The sequence below is a fragment of the Blennius ocellaris genome (assembly GCF_963422515.1).
Source record: "Blennius ocellaris genome assembly, chromosome: 16".
Taxonomy (NCBI): Eukaryota; Metazoa; Chordata; class Actinopteri; order Blenniiformes; family Blenniidae; genus Blennius; species Blennius ocellaris.
The window spans coordinates 17,801,215-17,819,092 of record NC_137665.1 but is presented as its reverse complement, the minus strand read 5'-3'; the positions used below and the strand labels follow the sequence as shown (position 1 = coordinate 17,819,092).

The window sequence follows — 17,878 nt, the reverse complement described above, 5'->3', positions numbered from 1 at the left end:
AGGATGGAAAGTTGGAAAAAAGAGGAGACTGTGAGGAGGAAGAATAAAGGGAGAGAAGAGGAAGAGTAGAGGATGAGAAAAGGAAGAGTGTGGGAGAGGGGACGATGGAAGGATGAAGAGTGGAAGAAGAGGGGGGAAGAGTAGAGGATGAGAAGACAATGAGTGTGGGAGAGAGGAGGAAGGGTGGAAGAAGAGCTGGAGGATGAGAGGAGGAATTAAGAAAGAGATGATGAAGAGGAAGGAGAGGGTAAGAAGAGAGGGAGAAGAACAAAAGAAGGGAGGTGGAAGAGCAAAGAGAGGCTGAAGCAGGACTTCCCTCTGATCCACGGCAGCAGAACTCCTCGGGTTGTCGGTTCGTCGCCCTTGGCGCCTGAGGTAGAGGAAGGTGATGAAGACGACGTCGGAGTCTCTCGATGACGGAAGCATCCGGACACCGTCAGCAGCTCCGTCACCTCCACACCCGACAATCCCAGTTCTTGGAACACAGTCCAATATTCTGATCGTTGTGTGATACAATGATCCGAATGAAAAACCCCCAAAATGTCTGTCGTCGCTTTTGTTTATGTGGAAAAGAGTGGTGCTGCTTGTAGAACTAAAAACACACAACTGAGCGACCCACAGCAATAAAGACTTTTTCTGAGTTATAATGAAAACACACGAGACAAAAAGAAAGAAACGTTGAAATAAATGTTTTATTGAAGTAAAAAATTGATTGGTCATCTCGCTATAAAACTGACAACGTGATTGTATGCTCGAAGGAAAATATGAATCCTTTTGTAAAAGAAAAAAAAAAAGAAGTGTAAGACAAAGCAGGTGTCATTTGTAGTCTTCAGTGGATTGTTTCTCTCAAATAAAAATAAAATAAAGATCAAAGTACCTGAAGTTGTAAAGGGACTGTTTTTTTTTTGATTGTCTAACAACATCATCCTCTGACAGAAATCCTGTGTGACGTGCCGGCAGGGCTACAAAACATTTTTAAGGTCACTTCGATTTCTCCAGGATTTTAAAAGCTCACGCCACTTTCGTCGTCGGCACGCAGCGATCGCTCAGTTGTCATGGAGACGGCTTGGTCGTCGTCACGCGACCACAGTGAAGTCGTACCACGACTGGAGGAAGTGTGTAGAGAGAGACGTGTGGATTGTTTCTGCACAACAAAATGTTGAGTCTCAACATTTTGAAGGTGAATCCAAAAATATCTCCCGTTTCCAACAACGACCAGTCTGCTCCAAGTGTGTTGCCACGGGAACCGAGAGAAACACACTGCTGACGCTGTGTCAAGATCACACTGTGGTTAAGTTACATCCAAAACTTTTAATGAGGTTTTATAAAAGAACAAATATGGAATTAATTGCATCAGATCGCAACAACTTGGTGTTTATGAGAGATTTCATCTATATTTATGAGCCTGCAGCTGAAAGCACCAGTCAACACGGGGTTAATGACTCGTCAAGGATTCATGACCACAGGGTGAACACTGAACGACTCGTGAACACTGTAAATGACTTGTTAACGACTCAAACACTGTGTAAATGACTTGCTAAAGGCTCGTAAACATTGTGTAAATGACTTGTTAACGACTTGCGAACACGGTGTATATCCCACGTTAACGACTCGTGAACACTGTAAATGACTCATGAACACTGTGTGAAAGACTCATTAACGACCCGTTAACTGTCTTTGTATGCGATGGTTCAGGCCTCTGAGCGCCATGTAAATGAGTCATGAACGACTCGCTAATGACTCGTGAACACCGTGTAAATGACTTGTTAGCGACTCGTGAACACTGCGTATATGAATCATGAAAACAGTGCAAAAGACTCATTAACGACTCATGAACCTTACTTGTACACGATGTTCCTGACCTGTGAACACTGTGTCAATGACTTGTTAATGACTCGTGAACACTATAAATGACTCATGAACACTGTGCAAATGACTTGTTAATGACTTGTAAACACTGTAAATGACTCACGAATACTGTAAATGACTCATGAAAACTGTGTGAAAGACTCATTAACGACTCGTAAACTGTCTTTGCACGCAATAATCCTAACCTCTGAATGCTGCGTAAATGACTCGAAGGACTCACTAACGACTCATGAAAACTGCAAAAGACTCATTCACGACTCGTTAACGACTCGAGAACCGTACTTGTACACGATGTTCCTGACCTCTGAAGGCCGTATAGACGGATCCTGAAGGTCAACACTAAGTTTGGAGAACAGTAGCTGCTCTGCTCGAGACTGAATGAAAAAAAAAACAAAAACAACCTCAATGCGCCGCATTGTTAACGTCACGTCACAGAGGAGATGATCTGAACTCAGCGGCCACGTCACGGGTCTGACGAAGCCACGGCTCTGCACCGTCAGGTCGCTTCACTTTCAACCAAACACCCTCCTTTTTCTTCCATTTGCATCTTTCTGTGGACGTAAGGATCAGGCTGCAGTGTGTCTTTCCAGTGCAGCAGCAGGAAACTGGACCACAGCTGGAGCTTCCCGGGGCTGCGCTGACGCTGCCCCCTGCGGGCGGACGGGGAGCATCGCAGCGCCACAGATCTAAAACTGTGGATGTGGATCGAGTTGACAAAACTGTGTGAGGAGAAACGCAGCATCGCGTTTGTTCCCGTTTCCAGCGCCATCGAGAGCAGCAGGACTCCTCTGATTGGTCGAATAATTGAACATGAATGGAAACGTCATGTTGTCGTAGTTCAGTCAGTCTTTTGAAAAATGTACATGGTCAATGACGATATAACAGTACGTCGTGTCAGCACGGTGTCCATGCAGGCTGCGTTCGTGACAATCGTCAAAAACTCATTTGACCGCCGCCAACGGAATCGACCACGCAGCCCAAAATGTCTACGTCACTGTGAAGTTTAGAGTTAATCGTAGTTTCCCCGTGAAAGCATGCGAGGTCACGGCTCAGCTTTATTTATTCTAAAATGCATTTATTTGATCCGGTCTATAAGCGATGTGAGCTTTAACGTATATTTGTATTTTGATGTCATTTAGCTTTTAAAAAAAAAAAAAAACATTTAAAAGGGGATTTACAGACGCATTCAAAAGCAAACAAAAAAAAAGCCTTTTTTGACACATGTATTTAATAAAAGTGAGCTTCTCACGCATCTGTTAGAAATTTCCCTTGTTTCTTGCTTTTCGTGTGCTTCCCTCAAACATCCATTCGTTGCGTAAATGACCAGCATGGAATGGATGATGAAGTGATGAGTCACTGCCACATGTGCAGAGATAACTGTGATGTGTGGGTTCGACGTGCCGACAGCCGTTTTATTTCATTTGTTGTATTTTTTTTTGGTTTTTTTCACGTACGCTCCAGGTGAAGGCGTGATGATCTGCTCCTCCCTTCACATCCTCTCATTCAAATCCAGAATGACACTGATTTTAAAGTTGCTTTTGGCAACAACAACAACAAAAAAAGTGCAAATAAAACCATCTGGAAAGATAATGATGCGCCCTTTCTGACCAACACACACACACACACATTTTGACACACACACACACACACACACCTCTGTGCAGAGGCTGCTCAGAGGAGGACGCAGGGACACCCGCCGCTCTTCTGCTTCCGGGTGTGGTGGGCGGGAGGAGGAGGACACTCCAGCTCTTGGAACTTCCTGCGGAGAAGGAGAACCAGTGAGAGACGGAGGACTGGGCACACGATCGCCAGCCGTCGCTTCAAAACTGCGGCGGGTTTCAAAAAGTGTGGCGTCACTGTATAACGGGCTCATCGCGTTGAGCAGCGAGATGTGATTTGTGAAAACTACAATAGAAGTACGTTCGTGAAATGTTTGTCCTTGTGGCTGTAGTTCACACCAGCCGTGACTGAGTTATGTTTGTTTATTAACATTTTTAAATGAAAAAAATATTTGAGAAATTTGCAGACTTTTGCAGGGATTGATTTTTGATCTTGTCACTTTCGATGGTATATTTAAATAACGAAGCACAAGACTGTTTTATACCTTTACAGCTTCAGTAAATTTTTTAAATGATATATAAAAAAAGAAAAGAAAATATTTGAAGAAAGAAGAAAAAGATACATGAACAAGATATGTGAAATTAAATCATAAAATGCTGTACATGTATTATGTTATTGATTTTTTTTTTATTTTGTAAATGAAAAAATATTTGAGAAATTTACAGATTTTTTTTGGTTTTTTCCCTTTTTTCCCTTGATTTTTGTTCTTATCACATTTGATGTTATTTTGAAATAAGAGGGGGGGTTGCTTTATTACACATTTACAGCTCACATAAAATATAAAAGTGATATAGAACAAATATAACACAATATATGAAAAACAATATGAAAATATGTATGAAAAATATAAAATATATGAAAAAATATAATCATACAATTTTGTTTGTGTAGCCATAGTTTTACGACAGCTGTGACTGAGTTATGTTCCTTGTTTTCTTTTTTTAATGAAAATATTTGAGAAATTTGCTTTATTTTGCCCTTCTCACATTTGTTGTTATTTTGAAATAATGACGATGGAGATTGTGTTATGATACATTTACAGCTTTAGTAAAATATAAATATGATAAAAAGATATACAAAAAATATACCTTAACTACACTCTTAAATGTTGGTTTTGTTAATTTACACCAGCTGTGACTGTGAGAAATCTGACATGGATGTTCTCCACGAGTTCTTCTACTACAGATATTTCTTCGTCTTTTGAAAGAAAAGTAAATCACTCCAATACACAGAGCCGGGAACAGACCAGGGTCTTGTTCCTGTGAGTGGACGGCGCTAAACCTGGTCTGTACCTGATGATGTGCACCAGCTCCATGAAGGCCTCGTCAACGTTGTAGCGGTTCTTTGCTGAAGCCTCCATGTAGTAGATCCTGTTCTCTCTGGCGAACGCCTGAGCATCTTCCCTGGAGATCTGGAGGACAAAGACGTCTGCAGTCAGGAAACAGGAAACAAACTCACCGCCTTCTGGGGAACAATGAGCTCCGATCGGTGGACAACGAGCTCCGATCGGTAGCCGACGAGCTCCAATCGGTAGACAACGAGCTCCGATCGGTAGCCAACGAGCTCCAATCAGTAGACAACGAGCTCCGATCGGTAGCCGACAAGCTCCGATCGGTGGACGACGAGCTTTGATTGGTGGATGACTAGCTCCGATCGGTGGACGATGAGCTCCGATCGGTAGACAACGAGCTCTGATTGGTAGATGACGAGCTCTGATCGGTAGACAACGAGCTCCGATCGGTAGCCGACGAGCTCCGATCGGTGGACGACGAGCTTTGATTGGTGGATGACTAGCTCTGATCGGTGGACAATGAGCTCCGATCGGTAGACAACGAGCTCTGATCGGTGGACGACGAGCTCTGATTGGTGGACGGCGAGCTCAGATTGGTGGACGACGAGCTCTGATCGGTGGAGGACAAGCTCTGATCGGTGGAGGACGAGCTCTGATCAGTGGATGACGAGCTCTGATCGTTTGGTAAACAATGACCTCCAATCGCGATGAGCTCTCATCAGCTTTATCAGTGTCCGTTTCATAAAAGCCTCCAGCTCGTACACGTCACATGAGGCTCGTAGGTCAAAAACTCTTTGAAGACTTGGTGTGACGGCCCGATTCACCAAAGTTCTGGACGAAGTGCAAACAGGAAGGCAAACGGAACACGTTTCCGTCTCCACCGAGAACAAATCCTACGTGAAACCCTCAGTGACGTCACCAGCAAACAGCAGAATTTTAATCACAAAGGAGATGATCTGTCGCAAAGTCCCAAAAGATACAAGACAGAAGGTAGTAAAAGTCCAGAAGCAAAGGCCAGCTGGGGAAATGTCTCTTACACCTTCTTCATAAACAGAGGGAAAACCATGAACAAGAATCACGTTAAGTGACAAAAACTTCTCACCACTCTCTGCTGCTCCAGGTCGGCCTTGTTCCCCACCAGCACCATGGGGTAGTCGTCCCGGTCCTTCACCCTCAGGATCTGCGTGTGGAACTTCTGCACTTCGTGGTAGCTGAACCAGCGAGCCGTGAAAACATGAGATGTGTGCACTTTTAAAGATTCACATTATCCACATATGAACAGAGGAGCTTTCTGGTGTACATGACGCATTTATCCACAAAGCAGTGGGACGAACACACACACACACACACATAAAGATACGTAAAGCCTGAGCACACACACATAAACACACACACACACACACACCTGCCCCGGTCGTTGAGTGCAAACACCAGCAAGAAGCCTTCTCCTGAGCGCATGTACTGCTCCCTCATCGCACCGAACTCCTCCTGACCTGCAGTGTCCAGGACTGACACACACACACACACACACACACACACACACACACACACACACACACACACACACACACACACACACACACACACACTTAGAACTTCCTGCAACATAAATAAACTGCCTAAAATGTAGGGGGGGGGGGGGGGGGGGGAAACTATTTTTAAAAAGTCACTTCAATGAAAAGTGCAGCAGGAGGGAAACACAGAAGTAGAAATATGTTGGTAGAGGCTCGCTGGGATGAGGAAACAGTGAGGCAGAGGAGGCTCGGGCTTCCTGGAGGAACAGAATTAGTGACTCGACGAAGCATCTGTGAGCGATGATGTGTGGGTCCCGCCCTGGAAGCCACCCACAGCACACACACACAATGCAGCGAGTGTGTGTGTGTGTGTACACTGCACACACACACACGGCGCAACGTGTAATTGGTGGCTTCCACTGATAATGACTTCCTACTTTCCCTGCCCGGCGGACCACGCCGACACGCTGCCATTGCTGGAGGGACGTATGTGAAGGTGGAGACTCTGGATACGAGCGATGACTCACCAGCGTGACCCAACGCGGCGGCGGCGGCGGCGTAGCAAGTCCTGACACGGGAACGAAACAATCCCCAGAGCAAACACTCGGCCCGCGATCAACACACCCTCCCGCTCTGGTGTAAAACATTTCACACACCCTGCAACCTCCCCCGACACACAGTGTGTGTGAGTCAAGACTTACTGTCCAGCCGGGTCTCCTTCCCCCCCACCGTGCAGATCTTGGTGTAGGAGTCCTCGATGGTGGGGTCGTAGTCCGACACAAAGTAGGACTGTCGAGGAACAACCACAAACAATCGGGCATTAAAAGGGGACGCCGCAGGAGAAAACATGGCGGACCATGAGGGGAAAGGCAAAGATGATCAGCACCAAAAGAAGAAGAAAAAAACCAACTGTTGTTTTAAGAAAACAAACATGTAAAATGGAAGTGCAGTTTAGATATGCATTGTTGGGTTTTTAGCTTTTATTCCATATCTTTTCGTGGATTTTTGATCCTTATAGCTGCTCTGTTTACCGCCGCTGTTTCTCCTAACTGTTAAAGCTGTTTTAGTTATTTTAGCAATTTATTTGTTTTTCCCCTTTTCACATAATTTTCATTTTTCTTTTCTTTTTCTGGTTTCCATTTTTGGGGGTATTTTATCTTATCGTCCCTTTTTGGTTATTTTTTTCTTCTTTTTTCCTTTAAATTTTGATCTTTCTCTTTTGTCACATTTATCTTTTTCTTTATGTTCTTGTTTTCCTTTTCCCCCCCACTTTTTTCTTGTTTTTGCACATTTTTCTTTTCTTCATTTATGTTCTTTTTTGTCCTCCCCCCCCCTTTTTCCTGAAAAGAAAATCAGAACTCACAATTCTAATGATTTTTGTTTGACTGTTTCTATTTTCAGAAGTTTTAACTATTTAATGCTTTAACTATTACCTTGTCTTTATCCAAGGCAAGTTTTTATCCAGTAGATTAAAGAATTTTTGAAAACCATGTGGTTTGCAAATGAAGTCAAGAAACTAAATGTTGTGTAAATGCAGAATATATTAGATTTGTATCTAAAAAAATAAACTCAATTCAAAAATGTTCCAAGGAATAACCTGCTCATTACGACTCAATCCCGCAATGCCACATTAGACCACAAGATGGTGCAGTGAGTCACTGTTTCTGTCTGTGGATTGACATTGTCTGTGGCTCAGGTATTTAAAGTCTTCGGGTTTTACCGAGCGGCTCCTCGACAATCTCACTATTTCCATTATAGTTTCTTGTCATTCTCCAAAGTTTGTCATTTAAATTCCTCTGATCTGAGATCAAAACGCCCCGAAAACCCAGATTCCTCATAGTGACTTTGAGAACCGCAGCAGCGTCGGATCCAAAATGAAAAGTCTGGACGCCGACGCCCCGCCGTCGCACGTGTTGTGAGCTGTGGAGCCGCTGACACTGACAGGAAGCGACGGTGAGTTTCTGAAGCAGCACCGACAACAGAAACCGCACGTTTTAAAAATAGACGCGTGGTTTCAGTGAAGTGAAATTCACTGAGGGCCCGTCCAGGTGAGGACGAGCAGAGACTGTCTGACCACATTGGGATTTCTGTGAAAGGCGTGGAAACAGAAGCGCCTGGAGAACGTGGACCTGAAGAGGCTAGTGATTTGTCTCTTCTCTTCATTTATTGCTAAATAAATCCACGTATGCAGACGATGATGTATTAAAGTTTAGGGAATGTTCTCTTCGTTGGAGAAGAACTGTTCATGCCTCTGTTCTCTGAACGACGCTTTTCGGAGTTCGAACGGGACCCGAGAACGACGAGCAGCCCTGAATCATGATGCTCCCTCCACCGTGCCTCTCCTCCACTGATGACGTCCTCACGCTGGTATACACTGCATGTTCCTCCATCGTGACGACTCCACCCGCGATGGAGGTGGAAAACTTCAGCCACTAAGTGAACGTTTAGAGTCTGACACAGAACTCGGGTTGGACACGTCGTGACCCGAGCGGAGGTCAGATCGCTTTTTTTCCATGCAGACATTCCAGAGAGCCTCGAACGCGCCGGCGTGGATTTAAAACACCTGATGATGAAATGATTTTTTTTCTCGCGAAAAGCCCACAAGCCCGAGCAGACGAGGACGATCCACCCTCATAACAAACACAACTATTAACGAGTCACTCACCGACTTGGTGACACATACTGGTCACTGGTAATACCGTCTTCTTAAAGACTTATCAAACTAACTGTGTAGTAATACATTAAGAAATCCACTTATTATGAACCTTTAGGACTTGATCTGATCAAAAAACAAATTGTGATGAAGGTGAATGACTTCATCTCAAGATTTTATTAAATCAGATGAATGGAGTAAAAGCACAGATCCTGAAGCTTTAATATGTGGACTGATCCAAATAAATCAACCTTACAGCTTCAAGTATTCATAAATTTAGTCGTCTTTACCAGTGAACTGACAATAGATAATTAAAATATGTGGACATTAATGGAAGTTGAGGCTTCAGCAAGTGAACAGAACTAAAAACTGTACTAAACACCCTCGTTTTAGTAAGTAAGACCTGAAGTTTGAGTAAGTTAACATTATTCAATAAACAGACTGTTTATCATTAAAAGGTGAAAGGAGCTTGTCTCAAAGAATTAGTCAAATGTGGGATCTTAAAGCAGATTGATCTTAAAGTACTAATGAGTGAACGAAGTATTAGTACATGAACAGATTTGAGGGACATTTTAAAGCATTAAGAAGTGAACCAAAGTGTCACTAAGTTAACAGACCTTGAAACTCCAGTATGAATTGATGTTAAAGTATTGGAAGATGAATTGATGTTAAAGTACTAGAAGATGAACTGATGTTAAAGTACTAGAAGATGTTAAAGTATTGGAAGATAAACTGATGTTAGAGTATTGGAAAATGAACTGATGTTAAAGTATTGGAAGATGAACTGATGTTAAAGTATTGGAAGATGAACTGATGTTAAAGTATTGGAAGATGAACTGATGTTAAAGTATTGGAAGATGAACTGATGTTAAAGTATTGGAAGATGAACTGATGTTAAAGTACTGGAAGATGGACTGATGTTAAAGTACTGGAAGGCAGAAGGAAGCCTGACCTCAACCCATTTGCACTTTGATGTCTTGACAGATGTTTGAACTCTCTGTGACACGAACTGACATCTGAATTGACACTTAACGTGTTTCTATTGAGGAAATGATCCTGACTTGTAACCCCCCACCCCACCCCACACACACACACACACACACACGCACGCACGCACACAAACGCACACACACACACACGGACACACTCACGTGCGCGCGCGCACACACACAGGAGGGTCCGTACCTGGATGAACTGGATGGTCAGCGCGCTCTTGCCCACCCCTCCACCTCCCACCACCACCAGTTTGTATCTGTCCTCGTCTCCGCTCATGCTGCCGCCGGCGACCAGGAGTCTCGGTCCGGACCGGGATCTTCGACGGGGCCTGAGTCCCTCACCGGGAGCCGAGGCCGCGTCTGGAGCGAGCTTCTTCTTCTTTGGTGGGAAGAATCCACGGACCTGTTGACGCTGGGAGTTGGTGTTTTTTTTTCTTTTTTTTCCCCTTTCTTTCGTTCTTTCTTTCTTTATGGGCGCAGCTTCAAACTCGAGCGCTCATGTTGTTCCCAGACGCCTTTCAGCTGCTCGAATCCAATCCTGACTTCCGCGGCGCGCCAGGGAAAGCAAAGTCCGTGCGTAACGCTGCGCAACTGTCCATGCGAAGAAAACGGGCTTTGCGCGCAGAGTCCGATCTTGTTGCAGCCGACTGTGTCTTTCTCACCCCCCCTCCTCCTCCCCACACCCCCTTCTCTCTTTCTCTCTCTCTCTCTCTCTCTCTCTCTGTCCCTCTCTCTCTCTCTCTCTCTCTGCTCGGCCTCCGGGCTGCTACCGAGGGCGGAACTGCTTCCTCTTTTCTCTTTCCTGGAGAAACCAAACGGCGGCTCGATGCCTGACTGCGTGCGCCCCGCACCGCTCCCAAGAGGACTCCCAGGAGGCCCCGCACACACGCACACGCACTCGCACACACGTACACACGCACTCCTCAGTTCAGACCCGAAAACCAGCCGCATGAATTCCGATTTGGTGCGTCAGTTGCCTTATTTGGTCATTCGGAGGATCCGTGACATCATTTCTACCGAATGAGTCTCCGCCGGCTCCGATTTTATGCAACAAGTTTTTTTTGTTTTTTTTCTTTCACAAAACTCTCACAACTCTACTTCACTTATTGAAGCGGATCTGAAGGGATTACAGTTACTTTTCTGCTGTGAACCAGTGTGATTTTTTTTCTTTTCTTTTCAATCCACTGTGTGCGACTGTCGAGAAGAAGAAAAAAAAAGTTGCCCGGAGGCAACAAATACCTCCGCTGTGCGTCTGGACGCACGCCAGAGAGCTCGTCAGCGGGAGGAGGGGGAGGGTGAGGGAGGGGGGGTTAACTGAGGCCCCGGGTAACATGGCGGGGGCATATTATGAAATCACGCAGCAGAACAAGCCCAAACGATTTGGTTTTCCTATTTAAAAAAAAAAAAGTATACGGTAATAATGATCGAAAAGCCATGTTTCAACGGACTTGGATCATTGTTTGAAATCGCCTTACATACCAGAACGATGAAGTGCGTCTGACAGGCCACTAGGTGGTGCTGTGTTCTCACAATGCAGCCAAACAGATGTGCAGGGAACAGCAGGGGTGTGAAGCTGCCGGCTCCTTTTCCCTGTTCTTCTTCGTGGTTTCGGTCGGGGGGTCTGCAAACCTTTATTCCCAATTAGGTTGACGCATTCTTAAAGTTTCATGTATACAGTAGTTTCGAAACTCATGCAAAGGCTGTATCTCGTGTTCAAAAAGTTTCAGTTCAACTGTTAGTGGTGTTTCTCACTGTAGTTTGTCCAGTACTTCAGTGTTCCTCATGCCCTGTAATAAGCCACTCTACATATCTCAACGAGAAGCTTATTTAGTTGTATTATGCGTTTAGATCGGAATTGGCGGGATGTGGGAGAGCCGAGCTTCAGTTACCTGGACGATGTGCAGATCTCACGGAACAGGACAGTCGGGTGGTTAAAAAGATAAACCCTTGGCTTTTAACCATATAACACAAGATGTCTGCCAATAATCCATTGAGTTGCAGTTCCAGTAAAACTGACTGAATGAAGAGTTGAGACAGACAGAACGCCTCCAGGCTGGATGACGGAGGAGGGATTGAGGATACAATGAGGCGAAACAGCGCAAACTACCACTAAAAAGAGCATCTGAAATTCAGAATGATCCTGGTGAAGGACTCTCGAAATTGTGCAGGACTAAACCTGATGGAGATGGAACCAACATCGGGCCTGCGACTCGTCATGGCCTGATGCAGGTGAATGTCAAGCTCAAAACGCGAACACAGACTCAAAGTTAACGTTACCCCGTATGTCGGAAAGGTGTGTTCTTACTTCTAATGCACTGGTCACCTTCTAGCACTGTTGAAATGCAACATGCAGTTTGCCGTCCTTCCACGTCTCCGTATATCTCCGCTCGTATATTTGACGCCGCCGCGTTCAGATGAAGCATCGCAATAAGAAAAAGGCAGGACGAAGTACTTCAAACATGATTTTTAATCGTCGGGACAGAGACAGAAATCAGGGTGCGATGAGGGGATTTGTTCAAACCAGCCGCCCAGTGAGGCTCCTTGAAGGTTCCCAGAGGAACCACAGCTGGTTCCCGAAGCGTCACAAAAACAAACCAGACTCTCTGAAAATACGAGCGGCGAGACGTGAACCTGACACTATTAGTTATTAAAACCTCTGGTCTGTCACATGCAATAAAACCACAGAGAACGTCTTTTAAATTCAGCTCTGCAATAAATAAATAAAGAATTCAATAAATACAGGGCTAAAGTCCCTCCAGTATCTACACCACGCTTTTAGTTTGGCTTCTTTCTGGATTTTTGCAAACGTGCACATACACACACACACACACACACACACACACACACACACACACTCACAGGCCAGCCATAACATTATGACCGTCTTTTCGCACGAGGGCACCACCGACCTGCGCGGCGGTAACCAAGGAGATAGGCTGGAGTGTAAAGAGCGAGTCCAGGGACGACTTCTGAACCGGAATCGGCTCACAGTCGCCGGTCCTAAATTGCTGAACTTCTCACTTTTGTGCTTGTGACACGTCAACTGTGGGACAAACTGTTCAGAACTAAACGAGGGAGTGACAAAGTCGGGATATAAAAACTGCTTCGGCGGGGAAACATTTGACCTCTGATTTGTCGTGTGCACAGAAGGTTCCTCCTGGTGCCGCTCCAGCAGCTCCACCTCACCTGTTACCGGTCATAATGTTATGGCTGATCAGTGTTGGACCCCCCCCCCCCCCGCCCCCCCATCCCCCCGCCGCCTCACACCCTCAGCACCTGTACGGCAGAGCCGGCTGGCCCATCCTCACCGGGGGCAGGAAGACCCCCCCGAGCAGGACCCGCTCTCCCCAGCCAATCAGCTTGTTCAGTGTGAGGCTGAACGGGGACAGAAGCCCCGCCTCCTTCGTCTCCGCCCGGCCGCACTGGCCGCGGGGGGCTCCGGCCCCCCCTCTCTGTGCGACTGCCCCTCTGGACGGATGCTCAGTGTCTGTTGTGGTGGGGGGGGAGACGCCCGCCGGGGACAGAGACAGTGTGAGGCTCTTCCTCTTCTCTAACAGGGAGGCGGAGCCTGGGGGGGGCCGCAGCGGGGAGAACTTCAGCGGCGGGGGGGCGGACGGCGGGGGCTGGGGGGGCGACGACCCGACGCCCTGCGGGTTGGCGTCCGGAAAGTTCCGCTGCTGGTTTCCGTTAACGTCCGTGAACAAAAGTCTCTGGTGGGCTTTCTCTCTGTGGAGCCCAGAGTCCTCGCTGTCAGAGTGGGGGGGGTCCGCCCTGTCGCCGGGGGGGTGGGCCACCCGCTCGTCCTGCCCCTGGATGAAGAAACCCCCTCTGGAGGCCTTGTGGCTCAGCGTGGCCTGAAAGTGCTGCAGCTGACCCAGGAAGTTGAAGTTGGGGGAGATGGTCGGCCGGCGCTCTTTCACAAACCTGCCGGAGACAAACAGGAAGTGGTTAAAGCCGCGGCTCACAACACCGAGGCATGAATCGGCAGCGTCACACGCAGAACTGAGAGAAAAGCACGCAACACTGTTGAGACCTGCTGAGAACGTCCTCCATTGATAGAAATAGAAATACTCCAATACTCCAGCAATAATGGAGAGTAATCTAAATACACACAAGTCACTTTGGATGGAATTTAAAGGCAAAGTGAGCAGCATAAACAACACAAAACAACATATAAACAAACATAACCAACAATCACACAAACACGTTCAAGCCACCGAGTTTAAAAATGCAGAATGCAAAACAAATAATGATGATAGAAATCTTTATGGTAATTTCTGACAATTTACATCAAAGAGACACTGCAGAACGACGTTTCAATGCAGGGCCAACGATAAAAACACAGTTATATAGTACCTGAGATAAAACAAAGTGAGGGAACTGCAGAGCAAGAATAAAGTTAAAGCGAAGTTATAATTTTCTAGTAGTTCTAGTTCTATTTCAGGTAAAGTCTGGGTTATGATCACAGCAGACTCCTCGTTTGTCTCACTAACCAGACAGAAAAAAAAACGACTTTTAAATGCAGATGTTCGGTCAAATTCAGACGTTTTCCCTTGTTTTAGTGCAAATATGTTCATATATTTTATAATCAACCTGAAAAAGTTCCAAATGAAGTGGTGAATGGTGCTGAAGGGTGAGGGTGTGTTGGCGTCCGCTACCTGTAGGCCCGGTCCAGGTCCAGATCCAGCCTGTACATGATGTAAGCGACGGCCAGAGCCGGAGAGCGAGAGATCCCGGCGGCGCAGTGCACCAGCACCGAGGCCCCCGAGGACATGGCCGCATCTGAAAACACACACACACACACACACAGAGAGGAAGCGTTAACAGACACACAGACGCCCGGATCACCAACTGACAGAGACGCTTCTGGATGTCTGACCGATGAAGTGCAGAGCCTGAGGGATCCAGGGCAGCAGGTCGTCCCACAGGGAGTCGTCGATGGGGATGCGGAGGAAGCTGGAGGCCGGCAGGAAGGAGGGCTGGGGGCTGCAGCGGCTCACGCTCAGCACGTAAGAGATACCCAGAGAGGACAGACACTCCTGCAATAAAGAGGAATCCCATTGAATATTATACTCCCAGTTGAGCTGCGGCCTCGTTCAGGCTCATTGGGATTTAATTGGACCCCGAGACAAAAATATGTTCGAGAAATCGTCTTATTCTGGTTTTCCTTACATTTTAAATTTGACATCCTCAGAACATGAAAAAGCTTTGGCTCTTAGTCCCCGTCCACATGACAATGCCATTTAACCAAGTCTTTTTTTTTTTTTTTTTTGCCTGATCAGCAACATGGCGCTTTAGGAGCCTGAATTTTTTTTAAATGATGTTCACTAACTGAGAACCAACACAGATCAGATCCTCCTCCATGACAATCTTTTCCATTTATCCTGTTTCACATCTGTCAATAAACGCTTTACCTGCTTAAGTTCATTGTGAAATATTTTCTCATTGCTGACACCTGGTGGCCACAAGTGAAACAGCATATCCCGCAGTGGGTCACATGGAATGTGAAGTGTTTGAAGAAGAAAACCTCACATGGGTCAATGGTTAAACTCTTTTCTTCACCACCAAAGAGGCCAAACTGTGAAGAAGCACTTCATGCGATGTCAATTTAAAAAATATGTATATTTTTATTTACGACTGCAGTGACATGATGTTTTCATCATAAAAGAGGTTTAAAAATACTTAAAATTACTTTCTTGTTCTGATGAGTTGTGAAACCAGAAAGGTATGAATTTATGGGAGTTAGCTTGAGTGGCGTTTGGCACGTCGAGGGGCCACCAGGCTCCCACGTGTGTGGTCGATGGACTCCCTCCTCAGGGGTCCTGGACCCTTCAACACCTATAGTTTATAACCTCCTCTTCAGATCCGGACAGGTTTGAGTCTTCATGTTGTCTTGAAGTCTGAGAGAGATAAAACACTTCCAACTGCTGTTGGTGAAAAACCTTCCCTAGTAGACCTCCATGGACCCCCTGTGGACCTCTATGGACCCCCTGTGGACCTCTATTGACCCCCTGTGGACCTCCATGGACCCCCTGTGGACCCCTCACACCACTATTCTTGGTTAAAAGACCCCCCATTCACCTGTGTGACGTCCCTCTCCGCTCCGAGGTAGAGTTGTGGCAGGATGACAGACAGCGGGGGGCGCTCTGCCTCGTTCTCCTGGGACCAGACCATCTCTGCAGGACGACACACACACACACACACACAATTTTATAAATAGTGCTGAGGTGCAGTAGATAAACCCTAACCTTCAAAATGAGTCTCAGTTTAAAACACTTCTTAGATATTTTGGATGTATAAACATAAACTGTGTCTTTGGCTGTATTTATGAAGTTTCAAGTGCAATTCAGGATGATAAAACATCTAATTGCTTCTGTGGGGACTTTGTGTGCATGAATGCAATGAAAACAAGACTTTAGAATTTAATTCCGTATAACTGTGTGGACAGTTCATGGGGTCCCAGACCCCTGAAAACGCTGCTAGAGTCAATACACGGACACCTTTGGACATTGAAAACCGATTAGAAACCCGATACGTTGCGTAAATTACAAGCTGCACTGAAACATTGTTGTTTGAAAGGACTGAGAAGACTGTCGTCGTGCAGAGTGCGCTGCAGCACCCCCTGCTGGCCGGTGGGGCACCTGCATCAATACAACTTAAAACATGCCCAATACTGCGCCACAAAAACACAAACAGCCTTCTGCTTTCAGGTACAACCCAAAGTCAGTATTTAATGTTTGAATGTCTTTCTGTTGTTGGTGAATATTGTTGATGAATCATGTCTGCTTTCTTCTAAAGACAAAGATTTTTTGAACATTGAGTGAATGTGACTCCTCTACAGCCAGTGATGCTCACTTTATATCTGAATAATAACTCTGCTTTGTTCTTTTAACCTTTTAAAGTACAACCACTATGTGTGATTGGGACATTTTAAGCTTCGGTGACGGTTTAAGGATATGAAAATATAAATATAACACTACACATCAGTTCTCTCTTGAAATGTGCAGAAAAAAGCTGCAAAAAAGTGTCACATATTGCAGCATTTCTATTATTCTCTAAATATTTTTTTTTTTATTATGCATGAAGTACCTTTATCCTACAATGCAGTGTGTTAAAAAAAAAAAAAGGAAAAAAAAGTCATATGACTTCCACTGCATCAAGAAGCTGCACTCAGTGGGAGTTGAGTTGTTTTCCTCCAGCGAAGGCGACAAACACTCTTTAGATCAAGCTTTTTACAAGAGACGTCCTCTGATAACACCTAGTTTCCTCCACATATAAACGTCTTTCCTGCAGTTTACAATTGCCAGTGTGGAAGAACCGTGAGGAGACGCACACAAACAATATGAACCATATTATAAAGGCTGGATTCAGTAAAGAAAACCTGTATTGCAGATTTTAGAGCGACGCTTTAAAGGAGATGTGCCACCGCTTTAATCTACTTGTGTGCAACTTTGCTCTGACCTCAACAAACGGATCACGCAGAGGTTTGAAACAGGAAAACACAGTGAGATGTGCACATCTGCATGCATTGGACAGTGAAATGTTTTCTTATTTTTTTCCTACTCTGCTGTGAAGGACGGTGCACGGCGGTGCGAGAAACTCACCGAACTCTCCTGCAGAAGCTCTCTGGTGGAGGAAGTGGGTCCTGTGCAGCAGGGAAAGTCCTCTGTCCTCCTCTCTGAGCTCCCCTCACACTGGCTTCACCGAGATGAGCTCATCCTTTACCAACAATAGGGCTTCGCTGGGTGATGTCATCAGCAGCCAATCAGAGGAGGAGGAGGAGGAGGAAGGGAGGGGGGGATGAAGAGGAGGAGGAGCAGCAGGAGATGCAGAGCGCAGTGTTCCCTCCTCACCTCCTCCAGCGCATCGCAGGCACGTACACATCATGACTTCATCACTTCCCTGCGAAGGAAAACACCGGAGGAGGAGGAGGAGG

At 45.8% G+C, this 17,878-nt stretch overlaps 2 protein-coding genes across 2 annotated transcripts; both read right to left on the bottom strand.

The window, feature by feature from the left end:
* Positions 1–668: 668 nt before the first annotated feature.
* On the bottom strand, positions 669–10,857 carry rras (RAS related). The gene is made up of 6 exons (XM_080511398.1): positions 10,133–10,857; positions 6,996–7,083; positions 6,186–6,288; positions 5,883–5,991; positions 4,782–4,900; positions 669–3,628 (listed from the first exon to the last, which is right to left on the bottom strand). The coding sequence occupies exons 1-6, from the start codon at positions 10,217–10,219 to the stop codon at positions 3,541–3,543; spliced, it is 594 nt and encodes a 197-aa protein (XP_080367524.1). The 5' UTR covers positions 10,220–10,857; the 3' UTR covers positions 669–3,540.
* Positions 10,858–13,167: 2,310 nt separating this feature from the next.
* Positions 13,168–17,679, bottom strand: LOC308141976 (uncharacterized protein). The gene is made up of 5 exons (XM_080512252.1): positions 17,547–17,679; positions 16,024–16,118; positions 14,822–14,981; positions 14,601–14,724; positions 13,168–13,866 (listed from the first exon to the last, which is right to left on the bottom strand). Exons 2-5 carry the CDS (start codon positions 16,114–16,116, stop codon positions 13,212–13,214), a joined length of 1,032 nt encoding a protein of 343 aa, XP_080368378.1. The 5' UTR covers positions 16,117–16,118; positions 17,547–17,679; the 3' UTR covers positions 13,168–13,211.
* Positions 17,680–17,878: the final 199 nt, after the last annotated feature.